General features: G+C 44.3%; 1 protein-coding gene and 1 pseudogene across 2 annotated transcripts in view; one reads left to right on the top strand and one right to left on the bottom strand.

Moving 5' to 3' along the window:
• vps35 (VPS35 retromer complex component) overlaps positions 1 to 10181 on the bottom strand; it is a 28157-nt gene extending 17976 nt beyond the window's left edge. For both annotated transcript variants that reach the window (XM_086296980.1, XM_086296985.1), the window contains exons 1-8: positions 10065 to 10181; positions 9746 to 9907; positions 8821 to 8919; positions 8307 to 8403; positions 7422 to 7545; positions 6321 to 6503; positions 1328 to 1547; positions 94 to 177 (exon numbers count right to left, since the gene is read on the bottom strand). In XM_086296980.1, the coding sequence (XP_086153106.1) occupies positions 94 to 177; positions 1328 to 1547; positions 6321 to 6503; positions 7422 to 7545; positions 8307 to 8403; positions 8821 to 8919; positions 9746 to 9748 (810 nt within the window). In that variant the 5' untranslated portion in view covers positions 9749 to 9907; positions 10065 to 10181. The remainder of the gene's footprint in view (positions 1 to 93; positions 178 to 1327; positions 1548 to 6320; positions 6504 to 7421; positions 7546 to 8306; positions 8404 to 8820; positions 8920 to 9745; positions 9908 to 10064) is intronic.
• Positions 9747 to 19079, top strand: LOC147339628 (uncharacterized; annotated as a pseudogene).
• The last annotated feature ends 854 nt before the right edge of the window (positions 19080 to 19933 follow it).

Here is a 19933-nt window from a genome sequence, read left to right as displayed (position 1 = left end):
AGCCAGTGTTATAAACTAAGGTACAAACAGCAAGTAAAGTCTGGTCTACTGGATTAGTTGTAAATGAGACTCGAGAATTTTCACATAAGGTACCTGAATGATGCATTCCATAAGATATTCCTGAGCCAGTGAATCCCTGCAGTTCACAACCTGCTCCAGGACTCCAGGAAGAACAATCTGTGGAGAGAAAAAGGCACAAGAAAAATGGTTTGACTGAACAAATTATCATAAATACAACAACAGTATGTATGTAAGTATGTACGGTATAAATACATGTCAAATGCAGCAAACACGACGCTGAAACATTACAATTCAATGTCAAAAGAATCATCAATGCTCAAGGATACGACATTGTGCTGTACTTGTTTCTGGAGTATCATTACTTCCAAAGTGCTATCCTGCTTTGTGAAAACTCAAAGTGAGGAGTGGGGTTACATCCAAAAGCATCCTGGAATGGATAAAAGGATAATACGGGATGACCACTTTGACACTACGGTCGTGGCTCAAGAGTTGGGAGGTCGCCTTGTAATCGGAAGGTTGCCGGTTCTCGGTCGTTGTGTCCTTGGGCAAGACACTTCACCCGTTGCCTACTGGTGGTGGTCAGAGGGCCCGGTGGCGCCAGTGTCCGGCAGCCTCGCCTCTGTCAGTGCGCCCCAGGGTGGCTGTGGCTACAATGTAGCTGCCATCACCAGTGTGTGGATGTGTGTGTGAATGGGTGGATGACTGGATGTGTAAAGCGCTTTGGGGTCCTCAGGGACTAGTAAAGCGCTATATAAATACAGGCCATTTACCATTTACGCACAGACGTCCAGCATAGTTTAATCAGATGTGCATAATAACACTGAATCTTCGTATTGCTTTTGGGCCACACATGTGTTAGCCTCCTCTACCACCCCCCACAGTGGTGATGCTATCGCTCACAGGAGGCCGATAGGACGATCACTCACTGGAGCACATAACTCCGCCCTAATGTGTGTGTCAAACCATTACCACACAATAAAGCCATAACAGTGGCCATAGTTGATTTTGGTGAAAATAAAGCAATGTGTAGTCATATATTATATCACATCTCTGGGACTTCCAGTAAATGCAGAAAAGACACAGGAAGTCAGGTAATGTCAACATAACATTACTTGAGTTGATAACAACCCTATCACTATAACATAAGTAAACACAGATAATCAAACATCACTCGCACATTTCTGAAAGTCGTGATCAGTGTTGAACACACCAGAGAACCAGCAGCTCTCCTCTTTCTAAGATGACAGCAACAAATCGATTTCTGTGCTGAGACCAGTCCCCACTGCACAGATCAGCAAAAACACACCTGTTTGTATTTCTCCACATTGACACCCTCCAGTTGGCTGAGCCGAACTAGATTGGTGCCCACCAGAATCCTCAGTTCTTGTCGCTCCTTTTCTCTCTTCTCTCGGTCTCGGCTGTGACCCTGATGCTGCATTCGAACCCACAACTTGTTCATCTCCGCAAAGTTTAGAAGGACAAAGTCGATGGAGTCATTGATGTCACCGGTCATCTCCTCTGTTCCCCTGTGGAGTAAAAGCTGCAGTTTAACAAGAGGGATGCAGAAGATTGCAGGACTAGAGTTGTCCTTCCCCTCTGGTGATTTCTAAATTCCCAGTATCAACTATTAAAACACCAATATAACACCATGAACAGTGACGCGTTTTTTAATCCAAACAGTGGACTTAATAATTTATTATATGAAAAATCCTGCTTAATATCCCTGAATAGAAAAGTCCAGTTCACAGATCACATCTACATTACATCACCTAAATGTTAATAAATTCTATTTAGTCTCTTTCATCTTTGTACTCATACCCAAATATTAAGAAAAGATCACGTGTGTTCTTTGGGGATTTGTGTTGGCATGTGGGGCTGCAGCCTTAGTCCCACACGCCTCGTAATGATTGGTCATTACTAGAGATGGCACGATACCACTTTATGTCCAACACCGATATCATAAATTTGGATATCTGCCGATACCGATATGAATCCGATAGTTTTTTAATCAATAAAACTGATTTTTAAATATCTTGCTGCATTTTGTATAAGTTCATACTCAAGTTTAAAACAACAACTACACTAAACCATCAGGCCGACCCTCCTGGGTGATAAGTTAGCAGCGATGCAGGTGGATGCTTCTCTGGTGTCCTGGATTGTTGATTACCTGACAGGAAGACCACAATATGTACGTCTCCCACAGTGTGTGTCTGACAAGGTGATCAGCAACACAGGGGCACCACAGGGGACTGTCCTCTCCCCCTTCCTCTTCACCACAGACTTCAGCCACTGCACAGAGACCTCCATCTTCAGAAGTTTTCTGATGACTCTGCGGTGGTTGGATGCATCAGCAGGGATGATGAGACAGAGTACCGGGCTGTGGTCGACTCCTTTGTCACGTGGTGTGAGCAGAATCATCTGCAGCTCAACGTGGCAAAGACCAAGGAACTGATCGTGGACTTCAGGAAGACCAGGAAACACTTGACCCCTGTTTCAATCCAGGGGGTCAGTGTTGACATTGTGGAGGACTATAAATACCTTGGAGTACACATTGACAATAAACTGGACTGGGCTAAAAACACCACAGCACTTTACAGGAAGGGCCAGAGTCGTCTCTATTTTTTGAGGCGACTGAGGTCCTTCAACATCTGCCAGAAAATGCTGAGGATTTTCTATGAGTCTGTTGTGGCCAGTGCGATCCTCTATGCTGTTGCATGCTGGGGGAGCAGGCTGAGGGTCGCAGATGCCAACAGACTTAATAAACTGATCCGTAAGGCCAGCAATGTTGTGGGGATGGAGCTGGACTCCCTCAAGGTGGTGTCGGAGAGGCGGATGCTGTCCAAGATAAAGACAATGTTGGATAACACCTCCCACCCACTCCATGACATGTTGGTCAGTCACAGGAGCTCGTTCAGTGAGAGACTGAGATTACCAAAAAGCACCACTGAACGACACAGGAAATCATTCCTGCCTGTGGCCATCTCCCTGTACAACGCATCCACTTAACACACTGTTTGCTGCTACAGCTACACATGTTTCTTTTCCAACTATTTATTTATGAGTGACTTATGTATGTATGTATGTATATATATGTATATATTGTACTATTCTTAGTTAGTGTATTGTCTGTCTTGTCTTAATGTTGGTTTAAAATGGAGCACTGTAACAAAAAATAATTTCCCCCAGGGATCAATAAAGTATTCTGATTCTGATTCTGATTCTGATTATACCTGTATGCAAAAAAAAAAATGTTTCATAGTTCAGCAATACTGATCAAGCTAATAAACTTAAACCTGCACCATCCTCCCTATTCTGGTATTTTAAAGAGTACTTAGCAGAAATATTAAGCAACCTAACTAATAGGGCTGCAAACTCCCAGCAAAAAAAATAAAAAATAGGGAACCACCCCTCACGCTCCACCTCATGATGCTTAATCGATGTAATCAACTTTAATTTGCTGCAGTGTGAAAAAAAATGCACAGAAATCAATTATTTTTCAAGAAATATTAAATAGATTCAACATCTTTCTTCAACAGAGCTGCAGACTGCACAGATGGTACCTTCCCAAAGGAAAAAGTACTATAGCTTACTAGGGTATATTAGACTTAATAGTCACTATATACAGTAATGGACTTCTATACATTTTACATCAAATTAAAACTTTGGGTGTCAGATAATTATTTATTAAAAGCTAGACATTTTAAATGAGAATAAGAAAGAAAAGTATGTCTTTGTGCCCCCTTTTCCCTGTTAATGCCCTATCGGCCCCCCTGGCTAAACTTTGCTAGATCCGCCCCTGCACAGTTACGTCAGCTACGTAGAAAAAGATCCTCGAGTAGAAAGTAATATTAAATACATTCTAACAACAGCTGATCAAGCTTAAACGTGCTGCTGTTGTTCAGCCGCTGGTTTCCTCTTTCTGGTGCAAAGTGGGCCAAAAACAAACGAGAGACACGGACTCGCGACAGAAAAGCCGATCAGCTGATCACAGATCAGTTTCATGATTGAAGTAGCAGCCAGAAGAGGCAGTCGCTCCATATATCGCTTGTTAAGCTTAACGCAGGAATGCTTTACTAACATTCAGAGATGGACTTACACACTTGCTTTACTTCTCTCTGGGATCACTTCCTCGGAGATGAAATGCTGGGTTGGTAGCGAGGCTACAAACACACACAGCTGCTCTATCACGTGACCACACTGCTCCGACGTGCTACGGTTATGAGCAGAGTTACGCTGTGTCGCAAGTTTTCTGAGGTGCTTTTTTGATATTTAATGGATCGGGTTACATTTTTTATTTCTCTCCGATATCCGATCCAGTGATTTAGGTCAGTAAACAGAGTAACCTGAAAGCAATGTAAAAAGCAGCATAACGAATGTCTTTCTCCAGGGAGAAATTAAGTAATGTAATGCATTACTTTTAAGAAAGGCGTTCTGTGTAATAATGTTTTTTACTTTGGAGTAATGACCTGATCACAACAAGAGGAGAAACACCTCCAACACCCATAAACATCTGGCCACTCAGCATGTAAATAATTTGCATGAATGTCTTTCATATGCTGCTTAGGATGGTGGTGACTCTCAAAGTGATATCGATAATAGAATCAGAATCACCAAATTCTTATCAATTCCCATCCCTGCTTACAATAATGACCACAGTGTAAGCATGTATACGTGTCTCTATGTACCCTATGGGGCAATCTGAATGCAGGAACATCATCACACATACAGCGATAATTAACATCTATATGTTTTAAAAAGCCATTATTATAAAGTACCTGTGATCTTCAGAGTCATCTTCCTCCTGTGAGTCTGACGTTACCTTCTCTGTTCGGTTCACTTGTCATCATCATTATGTCACTTATACATAACCCCAACTACTAGAAATTTCTTCACCACTAAATATGGAATAAAGATTCTGAAAAAGCGTTGCAGGCCTGGTTAAAATAACTTCACAGATCTATCATGACTTCTAATAAGATCTAATTATAACATTACCAATGTATTAAACAGCTGGGGTACCCAACAAAATACTAGCATTAAAAAAATACAGCAGACATACAAAGATGTGGCCACTTCCTGATTTCCTACTTGTTTTTATACGTTTGTCATTTTTAAATGTTTCAAATTCTCAAACAAATGTTAATATTAGAGAAAGATAACACAAGTAAACACAAACCTACAAGGCTCTGTGTGAAGGTTGCAAACTTTCTGCAGACTCAATCGCTATAGACCTCCAAAATTCAAATGGCCTTCAGACTGGCTCAAGAACAGGGAGTAGAGAGCTTCATGTAATGGGTTTCTATGCCCAAGCCTTACATCACTATGCAAAGCATCAGATGCAGGGGGGATTAAGGTGTGGGGGGGTGAAATTCAGGAGCTGGGCCTGGCCCCTTAGTTCTAGTGAATGGTTCTTACTTAGTTCTTACTCCTTCAGTATACCAAGACATTTTGGACAATTTTATACTCCCAACTTGTGGGGCGATCGTGGCTCAAGAGTTGGGCGTTCGCCTTGTAATCGGAAGGTTGCCGGTTCGAGCCCCGGCTCCGACAGTCTCGGTTGTTGTGTCCTTGGGCGAGACACTTCACCCGTTGCCTACTGGTGGTGGTCAGAGGGCCCGGTGGCGCCAGTGTCCGGCAGCCTCGCCTCTGTCAGTGCGCCCCAGGGTGGCTGTGGCTGCAATGTAGCTGCCATCACCAGTGTGTGAATGTGTGTGTGAATGGGTGGATGACTGGTTGTGTAACGCGCTTTGGGGTCCTTAGGGACTAGTAAAGTGCTATATAAATACATTTACCATTTACTTTGTGGGAACAGTTGGCCCCTTCCTGTTCCAACATGACTGCACACCAGTGCAAAAAGCAAGGTCCATAAAGACATGGAGGAGCAAATATGGTGCATAAGAATTTGACTGCCCTGCACAGAGTCCTGACCTTAACCTGATAGATTGTCTTTGGGATGAGTTCGAGACTGTGAACCAGGCCTTATTCGTGTCTGACCTCACAAATGCCATTCTGTAAGAATGGTTAAAAAGTCCATAGAACACTCCTAAATTTTGTGGAAAGCCTTCCAAGAATAGTCAAAGCTTTTATATACAGCTGCAAACTCTATGGATTAAGAATGGGATGTCATTGAAGTTCATATGAATGTAAAGGCAGACAAGCAAATAGTATAGTGTAGCAAAGAGATTGCAACATCGGTTGCAAACACTCCTTTGTAATTGAAATGTTGGAAAGGGAAAAAAACCCACAACTACTGTGATAGTCGTGGGTGCACACAGAGGGAAAAAGCTCAGCTTACTTACTCTGACTGCTCTCCATCATCTGGTAGTATGTTGCGAGTACACTGCAACAAGTAATTTCTGAGGAAGAGGCCCCTGAGTGGGTGCTGGACACCACGGCACATCTCAACAAGGTCCTTCAGAATGTCCTTGCGAGACTGCGGGAAGGACCGAACATATACCACACCCACTGTAATTAGCAGATAACTGGAGAGACGGGAGGAAACAAAAGACTTCATTAGACAGACGTCTCCACAACTTCAGAGAATAAAGTTAGTATAAACAGACAACAGTCTCACAAGGTGACAAATGTGGATTCATCACATTTCACCTACACCAATGCGACTACCCACTAATGTGTAAAAGTAACTTTTGCACATTTACTGGCGACCACCACTGCTAACCCTCACTCTCCTAGTAGAGACACTTATGTTATCAATTTGCAATTTCTATGTCGCCTTGTTCAAGTTATCACATTCACAAGATTTTGAGAGGATTTTCATGAAACTTAATTCTGACCACGAGGTCAAAATCACCAGGAATGAAACTCGTCCGAGACTCATAGCAGAGTCAACTATGGTATCAATGTGAAGCTCCTACGTGACCTCATTCTCCAGTTATCGCATTCACAAACTTAGATGTTCGCGCTGTCCTCCCACGCACGCTGAGGGGTAAAAATCCACACATCACAACCAGAATCCATATTAACATTACATCAACAGATCGAAATATTTAATTCTGAAACACTGCCTCTGCATCCAAATGTCTAAATATTTGGACACAGATACACAAGGACCAGCCCACATTTGCTTGTGTATGGTCTGAGCTATATCCACAGATGCAGGTAGAAACCTGGGACAGGGGCCTAGAGTTGAAATAATATCACCATAATAAAATAGCCCTAGGAGGAAAATATCAGTTCAAACAAAAAGCAGATAACATGGAGACATTGGCCTTACTGATGCACATTTGCAACCTTTTCAGACCAAACACGTGTTTTTCAGCACTTCATTTGTATGGCTGAAATGTTAATGTCGCCTCTCTACTGGGTAAAAGGAAGACAGCGCTGAACAGACGCCACTAATGCTCCACATTTGACAGAAGTTCAGGTTGGTTGATACTCACAGTCTGGGGATGATGTTGCCCGCATACTGGACCAGCTCATACAGATCTGCCACCTTACGTCCCTTGGCAAACTCGTCGGTCAGATAAACCTCTAAGTAGTGGAGTTCATCAGAGATGGCCATATCTGCAGACAGTGTTAGGGACCAATGCACACACGCCACAAATCATACACATTCAACAATGCAGTTCCTTGCAGCATGTTTATAATGTAGTGGCTTCACTTTCAATCTGCACACAGTGTGTTCAGGCGCAATACTGTCAGGCCACCTAAGCATTAAGTGTTCTTTCAATTTTACATTACGGCTCTATAAGTCTAGAGTTTACACTCCAACAAATCCTCAAAGGAAGCATCAGTAGAACTAAAAACGGGGATGAATTAAATGAGTGCAGTAGTTCTGCCTTTTTTCCAACAGTTGTTCAACTAAGACTATTTTGGATGAGATCTCCAATGGCAACCTGAGTGTTTGACTTTAGAAGGCAGCCAGCTCTGCACTTTCAAACATCAGTTTGCACTGCCTTCATTCAGCTCTCATTTATTAAACAAGATATTGTTGTAATGCAAGCATACTGTCCACGCTGTTTCAACTTCTGGCCCAGTGTCTGAAGTTTTCTCCCCAAATCAATGTGACCATGCAGTAAAATACTAGGCAGCGCTTATTCTCCTTGTCCTTTTCAAGTGAATATCTCCCGCCTGCTTGCTGCTTCATTTGCCTTCAAATATGATTAACATTAACATGAAGGCAAATGAATGACAATATGACAACCCCACCTCAAACATCATAAAGTTATAAACTGTGACATGTAACGACTGGCTAGTAGCATCTGTTATACAGTCAGCCTGTTTAGATGAGACATAAATGTCTAATCAGCACATGTAAAGGATACAGAGCTCGTAGTAGCTCTTTGGAGAAAGCATGGAGGTCCTTAGTTCACCCAACATGTTGGAGGCATGCTTCAGGGCGTCCATCAACTTGTTTTTGTCCTGCAGGCCACAAATATATTACATATCACATCCAAAACACATGCGTGATTCAAGAAACACTTCATGTATAACACGCTGAACAGCCTGAACGGACCTTGAATTCATCTTTGAGACATCATTATGAAAAGGAAAAGGGGATTAACTGATGGAAAATGCCCCTCATTTACTTACATCAATAAAATTTAGTTCATCCTTTTTCCCCATAGTGTAAGAAATATGATTACTTCACAGTCTCTTTAAATATCATGACAGAATTTTGAGGTTATATTAGCCATCTCTATTGATTATCCATATTATTGTAGTATTCCTTTTAATCAAAAAGACCTTAAAAGTCCAGGAGTATCCTTAGGAAGAACCAGTGGTTTAAAAAGCACATCACAATCAAGATGATAGTCCTATAAACTGAAATGCTCCTACCAGGCATCGCTTCATCTGGAACGACTGGACCTTGACAGCTTGCACAGCTTCATCCAGAAGCTTCTCCTGTTCATCCTGGGGTGACTGCTGTGTTGCTGGCTGCAACAGAGGATGGAAATACAAGTTATAGCACTCCTTGATGGATCTAGCAGGATTTTCTTCATGCAACACAGCATAAAAAGCAAGAACTCAAGTTTGACTTGTCTGATGGTCTATAACGCCAGAAAAGAGAAAGGAAAAAACGGAGCAGTCTGAGGAGTTCAGCAGACTCCCGAGTTGTTGTTTCCATGTCTAAATCCAAAACACATCGAGTCAGATTTGTTTGCATGTTTGAAGTCACGACGGCTGTATCTACTAATGAGGTTTGATGGCAGGATCGTCCGTGAATTGAAGAAAAAAGTTTTACAGAAACGACTGAATGTCCATCAGACCAAACGAAGCTGCTACAGGTGTTTGAGCTCGCCTGCACAATCTCACACGACATGCTTCCGTCTGTATGCTCCGTGTTCGGTTACTCTAAGTCGGAGGCAACATTTAGATGCTTACATTAAAATATGACACAGCAAAGCGAAAGACGACGCTAACAAAAACCTAACTGTACAGTCTTAGTTAATTTGCGTCAGAAATGTTGATGTGTACCGCAGCCTTTGTTTGCAAATATCATACTGTATATAGGAGCACGATGAGTGTTTCAAAGACAAACAAATGTTGCATCTAGTTGCTCGATAGCTTCAGTCGGCTGCTAGTTAGCTTAGCTAGCTGCTGTCAAACGCCGAGCTAGGCCAAAGGACCATTCACGCAGCTGACTTTAGATCAAATCACGTTACACAGTCAAAATGAGTTTTTCCAGCGGTCAAAACTTCACACAGGCAAATGTCGGAATGCACAACGTTGCACTAAAGTCGGTATTCGGTAAAGTGCTTACCATGGTTATGGGACGTGTTTCAGCTCAGTCGGGAAGGCTGGCCTGTCATGTGACCCACAAGAACGGGCTGACGGTCTGCACTCAGCGTCACGTCAGATCACAGGCGTGGCCGTTTCTCCACCACTCTCTCTACGTCTCACTTCCCCACGAAAGGGCTTGGGGCTACATTAAGGGAAATATATTATTGATCATTTCGAGAAAAGAGGTTGAAATGTGGAGATCACAGTTGTTGTTTCAAGAAAAATACCACGCCTCCTATGCCCTCTACAAAATGCCTTGCGTAAACGAGTTAGTTAAACAAATTGATCAGTCTTCTTACCACCGTGTCTTGTGATATAACATACATCCTCTTTCGTTATTATTGCAACACTATGAAAACACCTCAGTATACATAAAACTGTATTATGGAGAGTTGGGACAGTTGCTAGTGGCAACACTGAAGACCAAGTTGAGATTCTTCTGCGACTCTTCAGGAAGACCACATCACAAGTTCAACATACAGTTTTTGAAAGACAGCAAGCAAGCAAAAGAGTTCAACTGTGAAGTCAGGAACAGATTTGAGGTGCTGGGGGATCTGGTCGAAAAGACATTAGAGAAGCCCTGGACAGAAATACAGAAGACCTGGAAGGCCGTTTACACCAAAGTCCTGGGGAAGAAGAAGAGGGAGCAGAAAGATGGGATGACAAAAGACACATGGGAGAAGATAGAGAAGAGAAAGGAGGTGAAGCAAAAAATTAACAGATGTCAAGTGAACCGAGAAGTGAAGAAGAGCGCCAGACGGGACAAAAGACAATTTGTGCACAGTATGACAAAAGAGGCAGAAACAGCAGCCAAGCAGAACAACATGAGGTGAGTGTATGAGATCACCCAGACCTTGTCAGGAAAAAGTTTCAACTCAAGTAAGCCAGTCAAGGACAAGAATGGGAAAACAATCACAAGTGACAAGAAACAAAGAAGAAGATGGGTTCAGTGTTCAATGTGTAATGGTAACTTTATTGTCCCCAGTGGGAAATTTGCAGTATGTCCATAAGCCCTGAGGAAACAACCTAAATTTATCATCAAAAAAGTGCAGTGTGTAATGGCAACAACCCTTATGGTTTAGAGTTATTAACCATGATAATAGCACTAGGTACAAAAGACAATCTATGTCTCTTTGTATTCACTGCAGGCACTTTATACCGACAACCTGATGGAAGCAGTTGAAAATCATTAAAGAACACAACATGACAGAGGTTGCCTTCCTCAGCACCTGCCTGTCATAGAAGTCCACAAGCTGGACCTGAGACCTCCCTGAAATCTGACCAGCCACTTTAACCAGGTTGCTAAGTCTGGTCTTATTATTCAAATAAATATTACCATACCAAGCAATGATACAGAAGGTTAAAACAGATCCAATAAAACTTTTTATAAAAAGAAGAGTCATCATTACAGATGAAACATTAAAACCTCTCAACCTCCTTAAAAGGTCTTTGTTGAACCTTTTTCACTGTAGCAGCAAGTTGTGACTCAAAGGACAGAGTCTTATCAAGAACAACCCCCAAATACTTATAACTGTCCACCAGTTCAATGGCTGCACCATTCACCACTGTTAGTGCAGGATGGGGGGATGTCTTCCTGAAGTCAATAACCATGTCCTTGGTTTTCAGTGTGTTGATCTTTAAGAAGGACTGATCACACCACGAAACAAACTCATCCACAACAGGCCCATGGGAATCCTCTTCACCATGAAGGAGGCTTTCAATGACTGTGTCATCTGCGTATTTAATGAAATGCCTATTAGCCTGTGTACTGCGACAGTCATTAGTGACAAAATATACAGTAGAGGAGAGAGACAGCAACCCTGTGGTGAACCAGTAGAAGAGTTCAGCTGTTTGGAAAAACAGCCGTTTACTCCATTTACTCTCAAAGAGATCCTGAATCGACTAACACCGCAAACAGTCCCCGACATACCACCAGCAGAAGAGCACCTCTGTATCAACAGCAGTCCACCAATCAAGGCAGAGATCACCAAAGCCATCAAGTCCTTGAAAAATGGAAAGGTACCAGGGCTTCCAGAAGCTGTCAAGGCAGACGTGGCAGCAGCAGTGGAGATGCTGCAACCTATCCTAGTGATAATATGGGAACAGGAGCAAGTGCCTGCTGACTGGAAGCTTGGGTACCTGGTGAAGCTCCCCAAGAAAGGCGATTTATCTCAGTGCGGCAACTGGCGAGGAATTATGCTGCTGTCCATCCTCAGCAAGGTGTTGACCAGAATCATCTTGGAGAGAATGAAGGAGGCATTGGACAAGAGACTGAGATCAGAGCAGGCAGGATTAAGACAAGACAGATCATGTACAGAGCACATCAAGTCAAGTCAAGTCAAGTTGGCTTTATTGTCACTTCAACCATATACAGTTAGTACACAGTGAAGCGAAACAACGTTCCTCCAGGACCAAGGTGCTACATGCAACATAAATTTACAACATAAATTAACAGAAAACACTAAACTAGCTAACTAAGAGGCCTAGTTAATGGTCATGCAACTTAATGGTCATGCAACACAGAGCACCTGTATAACAAAGGCCAAAGCCGACTGTACTTCCTCAGGAGGCTGAGGTCTTTTAACATCTGCAGGAAGCTCCTGAGGATGTTTTACCAGTCGGTGGTTGCTGGAGTACTTTTCTATGCTGTGGTGTGCTGGGGGAGCAGCACAGCAAAGAAGGACTCATGCAGGCTGGAGAAACTGATCAGGAAGGCTAGCTCTGTGGTCGGCATGAAGCTGGACACTCTGGTGTCAGTGGCAGAGAAAAGGACATTAAAGAAGCTGCTGGACATTATGAACAATGCTGGGCATCCTCTGCACACGGCCATTAACAACCAGAAGAGTCTGTTCAGTGACAGGTTGCTTCTCCCCAAGACAAGAACTAACAGACTTAAAAACTCCTTTGTCCCACACGCCATCAAACTGTTTAACTCCTCTCTGGAGGGGAGAGGGAGGGGAAACAGGAGGACAAAGGAGGGGGGAACAACTAAGCTGTAGTGCCTCTTCACCTCACTGTGCAATACCTTTGTAAATCGTCAATGGTGCAATAGACCTCAATACTTGAAATGTGCAATTCACTTGTATTTTTATTTATATTCCTATTTATTCTATTTATCCCCTTCGTATATTTTATTTATATATGTGTGTGTATTTATATACGTGTGTGTGTGTGTATATATATATATATATATATATATATATATATATATATATATATATATAACCAGTGTTGGTCAAGTTACTTGAAAAAAGTAATCAGTAACTAATTACTGATTACTCCCCCAAAAAAGTAATCCCGTTACTTTACTGATTACTTATTTTCAAAAGTAATTAATTACTTAGTTACTTAGTTACTTAGTTACTTTTTAAAAACACGATTTACAACCTGAAGAGGTGATAAAGTGATAGATCTTTCAGCCCAATTCTACTTTTTCTACATAATCCATCATACAAAATGTAATCAAATGGAAAAGTCTCTTTTTTTAACTTGTTTTATCAGTTTTAATCTTTTAACTTTATGCATCAAGCAAAACATTTAATTATATGCAACATTCTCTGACTTGAATAAATTAGTTTAACATTTAAACCTATTTTCTACACATTCCAGCACATAAAATAAAATATTTTTTGTGTTTTCACTCACTCTTTCAAACAGATGCAAGTAAAACACAGCAGAAAATAAATAAAGTCAAAGACTCAGCGGTCCTTTTGCTCTATTTTCACCTGTAAAGCAGGAGCAGGGTAGGCGGAGGGTTACCCTGGTGCAGGTGTGCTGCGGTCAGTTGAAGAATCCGCGCGAGTGTCTCTGTGAGTTTCCCATCACGTCGTAGCTACTCGGTGCTTGCTCGGAAGTTTAGGGTTTTTTTTCGCTGTAAAAAGAAGTTTTCTTCCCACGCACGATGGACGCTAATGTTTTTGTCACTTTTTATGGAATCAAACTCAAAGTAAGGTCAGTACTTCCACACTTTAAACGCTGCACGCTCATACTCTCTCCCGCACTCGATATATTATCCATTGTTGATCTGCACACAGCTGCTGTCACCAACGTCGCACTTGCTTACGTCACTGTCATGAGACATTCTCGCAAAAAAAATCACGGTTTTAGTAACGCAGTAACGCAGCGTTCCTACGGGAAAGTAACGGTAATCTAATTACCGATTTTGCAATAGTAATCCCTTACTTTACTCGTTACTTGAAAAAAGTAATCAGATTACAGTAACGCGTTACAAGTAACGCGTTACTGCCCATCTCTGTATATAACATTCTGTAACTGAAACTTCTGTCGGTGCTGTGCTTTTGGAAACCGAATTTCCCAGAGGAACCCACCCGAGGGATTAATAAGCTTCTATCTTATCTTATCTCTTATCTTAGTTAGCTGGCTAGCAGAGACAAGACAGACTGACCTAACATAAATTACAACATAAATGAACAAAAACTAACTGTCTAACTATCTAAGGAAGCCTTTTTTTTTTGGTTAACAGACAGCAGACAACAAAGTGCACATGCAAATGTGCAAACAAGAGCAACAAAGTGACAGTGTGACAAAAAAACACAACGTAACATAATAATAAGGTTTTGTGATGATGAGTTGAGGTAGTGGAGGAACAGTAAACATTCCTTAGTGTAGCAGCAAAAATTAGGAAGTGAAGAAGTTAGTGCAAAAAGTCCAGTAATAATATTGTGCAAAAGAGCATTTACAGGTTGGTGTGTACGATGGTTTGGTGGTGTAGGTCAGTGTGTTTGCGCTTGTGTTGATTAATCAGTCCAGTCTCAATGTTTTGAGGTAGTTGAGTTAAGCTGAGTGATAATGTTTGTTTGTGTGTGTGTGTGTGTGTGTGTGTGTGTGTGTGTGTGTGTGTGTGTGTGTGTGTGTGTTTGTGTGTTTATCAGTCAGTCCCTTTTTGCTGAGGAGACGGGTGGCTTGTGGAAACTGTGTTGCACAGTCTGGATGTGTGTGCCCGAATGCTTCGGTACCTTTTTCCAGATGGCAGGAGTGTGAAGAGTGTGTGAGAGGGGTGTGTCCGATCAGCCACAATGCTGGTGGCTTTGCGAATGCAGCGTGTGGTGTAGATGTCCTCAACAGAGGGGAGAGAGACCCCGATGATCTTCTCTGCTGTTCCCACTATCCGCTGTAGGGTCTTGCGGTCCGATATGGCACAGTTCCCAAACCAGACAGTGATGCAGCCGCTCAGGATGCTCTCGATAGTTCCTCTATAGAAGGTGGTCAGGATCGGTGGTGGAAGCCGGGCCTTTCTCAGTCTTCTCAGAAGAGACGCTGTTGGGCTTTCTTGTGCAGGGAGCTGGTGTTGAGGGACCAGCCGAGGTCCTTCTCCAGGTGGACGCCCAGGAATTTGGTGCTGCTGACGATCTCCACAGAGGAGCCGTTGATGCTCAGCGGTGAGTGGTCGCCTCGTGTCCTCCTAAAGTCAACAACCATCTCTTTTGTCTTGTCAACCTTCAGAGACAGGTTGTTGTCCTTACACCAGTCCGTTAGTCTCTGCACTTCCTCTCTGTACGCTGACTCGTCGTTCTTGCTAATGAGACCCACCACGGTCGTGTCATCAGCCAACTTAATGATGTGATTTGAACTGTGTGTTGCTACACAGTCATGAGTCAGCAGTGTGAACAGCAGAGGACTGAGCACACAGCCTTGTGGGGCCCCAGTGCTCAGTGTGGTGGTGCTGGAGGTGTAGTTCCCGATCCGTACTGACTGAGGCCTTCCGGTCAGAAAGTCCAGGATCCAGTTGCAGAGGGAGGTGTTCAGGCCCAACAGGCTCAGCTTTCCGATCAGTTGTTGGGGGATGATCGTGTTGAATGCTGAGCTGAAATCTATGTACAGCATTCGAACGTGTGAGTCCTTCTTGTCCAAGTGTGTGAGGGCAAGATGGAGTGCAGTGGAGATGGCGTCGTCCGTTGAGCGGTTATGGCGGTACGCAAATTGCAGTGGGTCCAGTGAGGGGGGCAGCAGGGTCTTGATGTGTCTCATGACGAGCCGCTCAAAGCGCTTCGTGATGGTGGGTGTAAGTGCAACAGGACAGTAGTCGTTGAGACAGGACAACGAAGACTTCTTGGGCACGGGGACGATGGTGGTGGCCTTGAAGCACGTGGGAACGACGGCACTGCTCAGAGAGATGTTGAAGATGTTGGTGAGAACATCTGCCAGCTGATCAGCACATTCTCTGAGTACTCTGCCTGGGATGTTGTCTGGTCCAGCAGCTTTACGTGGGTTGACTCTGCGTAGAGTTTTCCTCACCTCAGCTGTAGTGAGACACAGGACCTGGTCGTTCGGAGGAGGGGTGGTCTTCCTCGCCGCCACGTTGTTCTGCCTGTCGAACCGAGCGTAGAAGTTGTTCAGCGCATCTGAGAGGGAGCCGTCACTGTCACAGGCAGGTGATGTCATCCTGTAGTTAGTGATGGCTTGTAAGCCCTGCCACATGCGCCGTGTGTCGCCGCTGTCCTTGAAGTGGTTGTGGATTCTCTGGGTGTGTGCGCGCTTCGCCTCTCTGATGGCCCGAGAAAGTTCAGCCCTAGCTCTTCTAAGCGTCACCTTATCTCCCGCTTTGAGGGCAGAGTCTCGGATTACTGCGGAAGTGCACGCACTTCCGCAGTAATCCACGGTTTCTGGTTGGGTCGTGAGATGATGGTCTTGGAGACAGTGACGTCATCGGTGCACTTGTTGATGTAGCTGGACACTGATGACGTGTACTCCTCCAAGTCAGTGAAGTCGCTGTAAGTTGCAGCCTCCCTAAACATGTTCCAGTCAGTGCTCTCGAAGCAGTCCTGAAGAGCAGAGATGGCTCCTGCTGGCCAGGTTTTCACCTGCTTCAGAACCGGTTTTGATCGCCTGACGAGTGGTCTGTATGCTGGAATTAGCATAACAGAGATGTGGTCTGAGTAGCCGAGGTGGGGGCGGGGCTCTGCCCGATATGCGCCGGGGATGTTTGTGTAAACAAGATCCAGCGTGTTTTCCCCTCTCGTTGCAAAGTCCACATACTGATGGAATCTAGGAAGCACTGACTTGAGATTTGCATGGTTGAAATCTCCAGCAACAATAAACAGTCCATCCGGGTGTGTATTTTGCAGTTCACTGATCTTTGTATACAGTTCCCATAGCGCTTCCTTAGCGTTAGCGCTAGGTGGAATGTACACTCCGATAATGAAAACAGTGGTGAATTCCCGTAGTAAATAAAAAGGTCTGCATCTAACAGTCACAAACTCCACCAGCGATGAGCAATAACTAGAAACTAGCACAGAGTTCTTGCACCGTTTCGCGTTGATGTAAACACACAAGCCGCCACCGCGAGTCTTACCGCACAGAGCTGCATTTCTGTCGGTGCGAAACGAGGCCAGCCCGTTTAGCTGAATAGCGGTGTCCGGTACTCTGTCGCTGAGCCATGTTTCTGTGAAAACAAAGACACAGCAGTCTCTAACCTCACGCTGTGTAGCCTGCTGGAGTCGGATATAATCCAGTTTATTATCCAGGGAGCAGACGTTGGATAAGATGATGGATGGTAGAGCCGGCCGGCTAGGGTTTGTTTTTAGCCTAGCACAGACTCCCGCCCGCTTGCCGCGCTTCCGCTTCCTTGCGCACCGCTTCCGATGTCCCCTCCTCCGGCCGCCGGCATCAGGCAACGCCGAGGCTTCGAGGCCTGGTTCGCGGAGCAAGCCGAGTTCACGCAGTGTTTCCCGCAGCCCATCCTGGATGTTGTCAACCGGGTTATTTAGGTTGAAAAGTGTCTGGCTGTTGTATGCACGGACACCGACACCAGTTGCGACGATATCCATACATAGTGCAAAATAAACACGCTGCACACAAAAAACACACAAAAAACTTAAACAATGCAGCACCACTTTGGCCCCAGAGCGTCCGCTGCGTGCTATTGCCGCGCCGCCATCTTGTTTACAAGGTGGCGGCGCATCGCCACTCTGCGCCACTCTGCGCATCATCATCAAGCAGTCTATCGAATGGCCGTCTCCCTTGTACACAATCTTCGTTGACTTTGAAAAAGCCTTCGACAGTGTCGACAGGGAGACCATTTGGAAACTGATGCAGCACCATGGAATCCCACATCAACATCATCCAACAGCTATACGAAGACTCGTCCTGCCAGATCATCCACAAGGGAAAACTGACCAACCCCTTCGCAGTGAAAACCGGAGGGAGGCAAGGCTGGATGTTGTCACCGACATTATTCTTGATTGTCATGGACTGGAGCATGAGAGGAACCACAGAGGGCAGCAATACTGCATTCCAGTGGACCTTCACCAAACAGCTGGAGGACCTGGATTTTGCAGAGGACGTTAGCCTTCTGTCCCATAAGCAGCAACATGCACAGTCCAAGCTTACCTGACCTGAAGATCAACATCAGAAAAACAGAGGTGATGCAGCTGAACAACTGACAAAAAGATCCACTGCAGCTACAGGGAGAAGACTTAGTGGAAACCGACTGCTTCGTCTACCCTAGGAAGATTAATCAACAGCAATGGTGGCACAGATGAAGACATTAGGAGCCAGATCAACAAAGAAAGGCTTGCATTCAACATCCTGCGACCCATCTGTAACTCCAAAGCCTTATCTCAGCGCAGCAAGATCTGCATCTTCAACACCAATTTGAAAGCAGTCCTCCTGTATGGGTCCGAGATGTGGCAGGGAGTGTTGGTCAAAATAAAATAAAAGACTCAGCAGTCCTGTTGCTCTATTTTCACCTGTATAGCAGGAGTGGGGGGGGCGGAGGTTTGCCCCGGTGCAGGTGTGCCGCCGCGGTCACACCTGCACATAAGGTCAGTACTTCCACGCTTTAAACGCTGCACGGTCATACTCTCTCCGGCACTCGTTATATTATCTGTTTTTGATCTGCACACAGCTGTTGCCACGAAAGTCGCACTCGCTTACGTCATTGACATGAGACACTCTCGCAAAAAAATCATGGTTTTAGTAACGCAGTAACGCAGCGTGCTTACGGGGAAAGTAACAGTAATCTAATTACCTTTTTTGCAATAGTAATCCCTTACTTTACTCGTTACTTGAAAAAAGTAATCGGATTACGCGTTACTCCCCATCTCTGGTGGCAGGTGACCAACACCATTACCAGCAAGATACAGAGCTTCATCAACAAGTGCTTGCGACACATCCTCAACATCAGATGGCCTGAGAAGATCTCGAACACAGACCTGTGGAAGAGAACCAGACAGAACCCGGTCGGTCAAGACATCAAAAACCATTCGACAATGGCAAGCACTGGACTGGAACCCACAAGGAAAACGGAAAGTGGGGAGACCCAAACAGACGTGGAGAAGATCTCTCGAGAGTGAAGTAAAGGCCGCCAGAATGACGTGGACCCAGCTGAAGAAAACGGCTCAGAACAGAGTCCGTTGGCGTGGTGTTGTTGCAGCTCTATGTCCACCAGGAGTCTACAGGCTTGATAATGATGATGATACATAAAACTGTATTATTGGAACCTTATAGATGGCAAATGGACTGATTCTTGAATAGCCCCTTTCTACTCTCCAGAGTACTCAGAGCGCTGTATACAACACCGCATTCCCTTTCTTCTATGCTTTTCAGTGCTTTCTAGTTAACAATAAAACGCTAATGGATGCATTGGAGAGCAACCTGGGGTTAGTATCTTGCCCAAGGATTAATTGGCATGCAGACTGGAAGATACACGGATGGAACCCACAGCTGGACAGGCCGTCAGGCATACCGGCCATTTGCCCGGTGCCCAATGGCAATTTTCCATTTTTATGGGTCGATGTTTTTTTTGTTTTTTTCTGTTGTAATGGTATAAACCAGGGGTGTCGAACTCCAGGCCTCGAGGGCCGGTGTCCTGCAGGTTTTAGATATCACCGTGGGTCAACATACCTGAATGACGGCTTCTGGAGAACTTCAAGACATGTTGAGGAGGTCATTTAGCCATTTAAATCAGCTGTGTTGGATCAAGGACACATCTAAAACCTCGAGGCCTGGAGTTCGACACCTGTGGTATAAACAATGAAAGGTGGTGGATTGGCCAATTGGTCATGATCAACTCTGGGCTGGACCAATTACAGCCGAGGAGGTTGAACTTCAATATTGAGGTGAAAAGAATATTGAGGTGAAAAGAAACACGATTTGTCCTGTACTTCAGCTAGAATGAAAACCAATCACAAAGCTGGAGTTATTCTGT

This window comes from Aulonocara sp. 'chitande type north' Nkhata Bay, linkage group LG1, assembly GCF_057382095.1.
Source record: "Aulonocara sp. 'chitande type north' Nkhata Bay isolate Kocher_YH1m ecotype deep benthic linkage group LG1, A_spYH_male_GT1.1, whole genome shotgun sequence".
NCBI lineage: Eukaryota > Metazoa > Chordata > Actinopteri > Cichliformes > Cichlidae > Aulonocara > Aulonocara sp. 'chitande type north' Nkhata Bay.
Note: the sequence above shows the minus strand (reverse complement) of the source record. Positions and strands in the feature narration are given on the sequence as shown.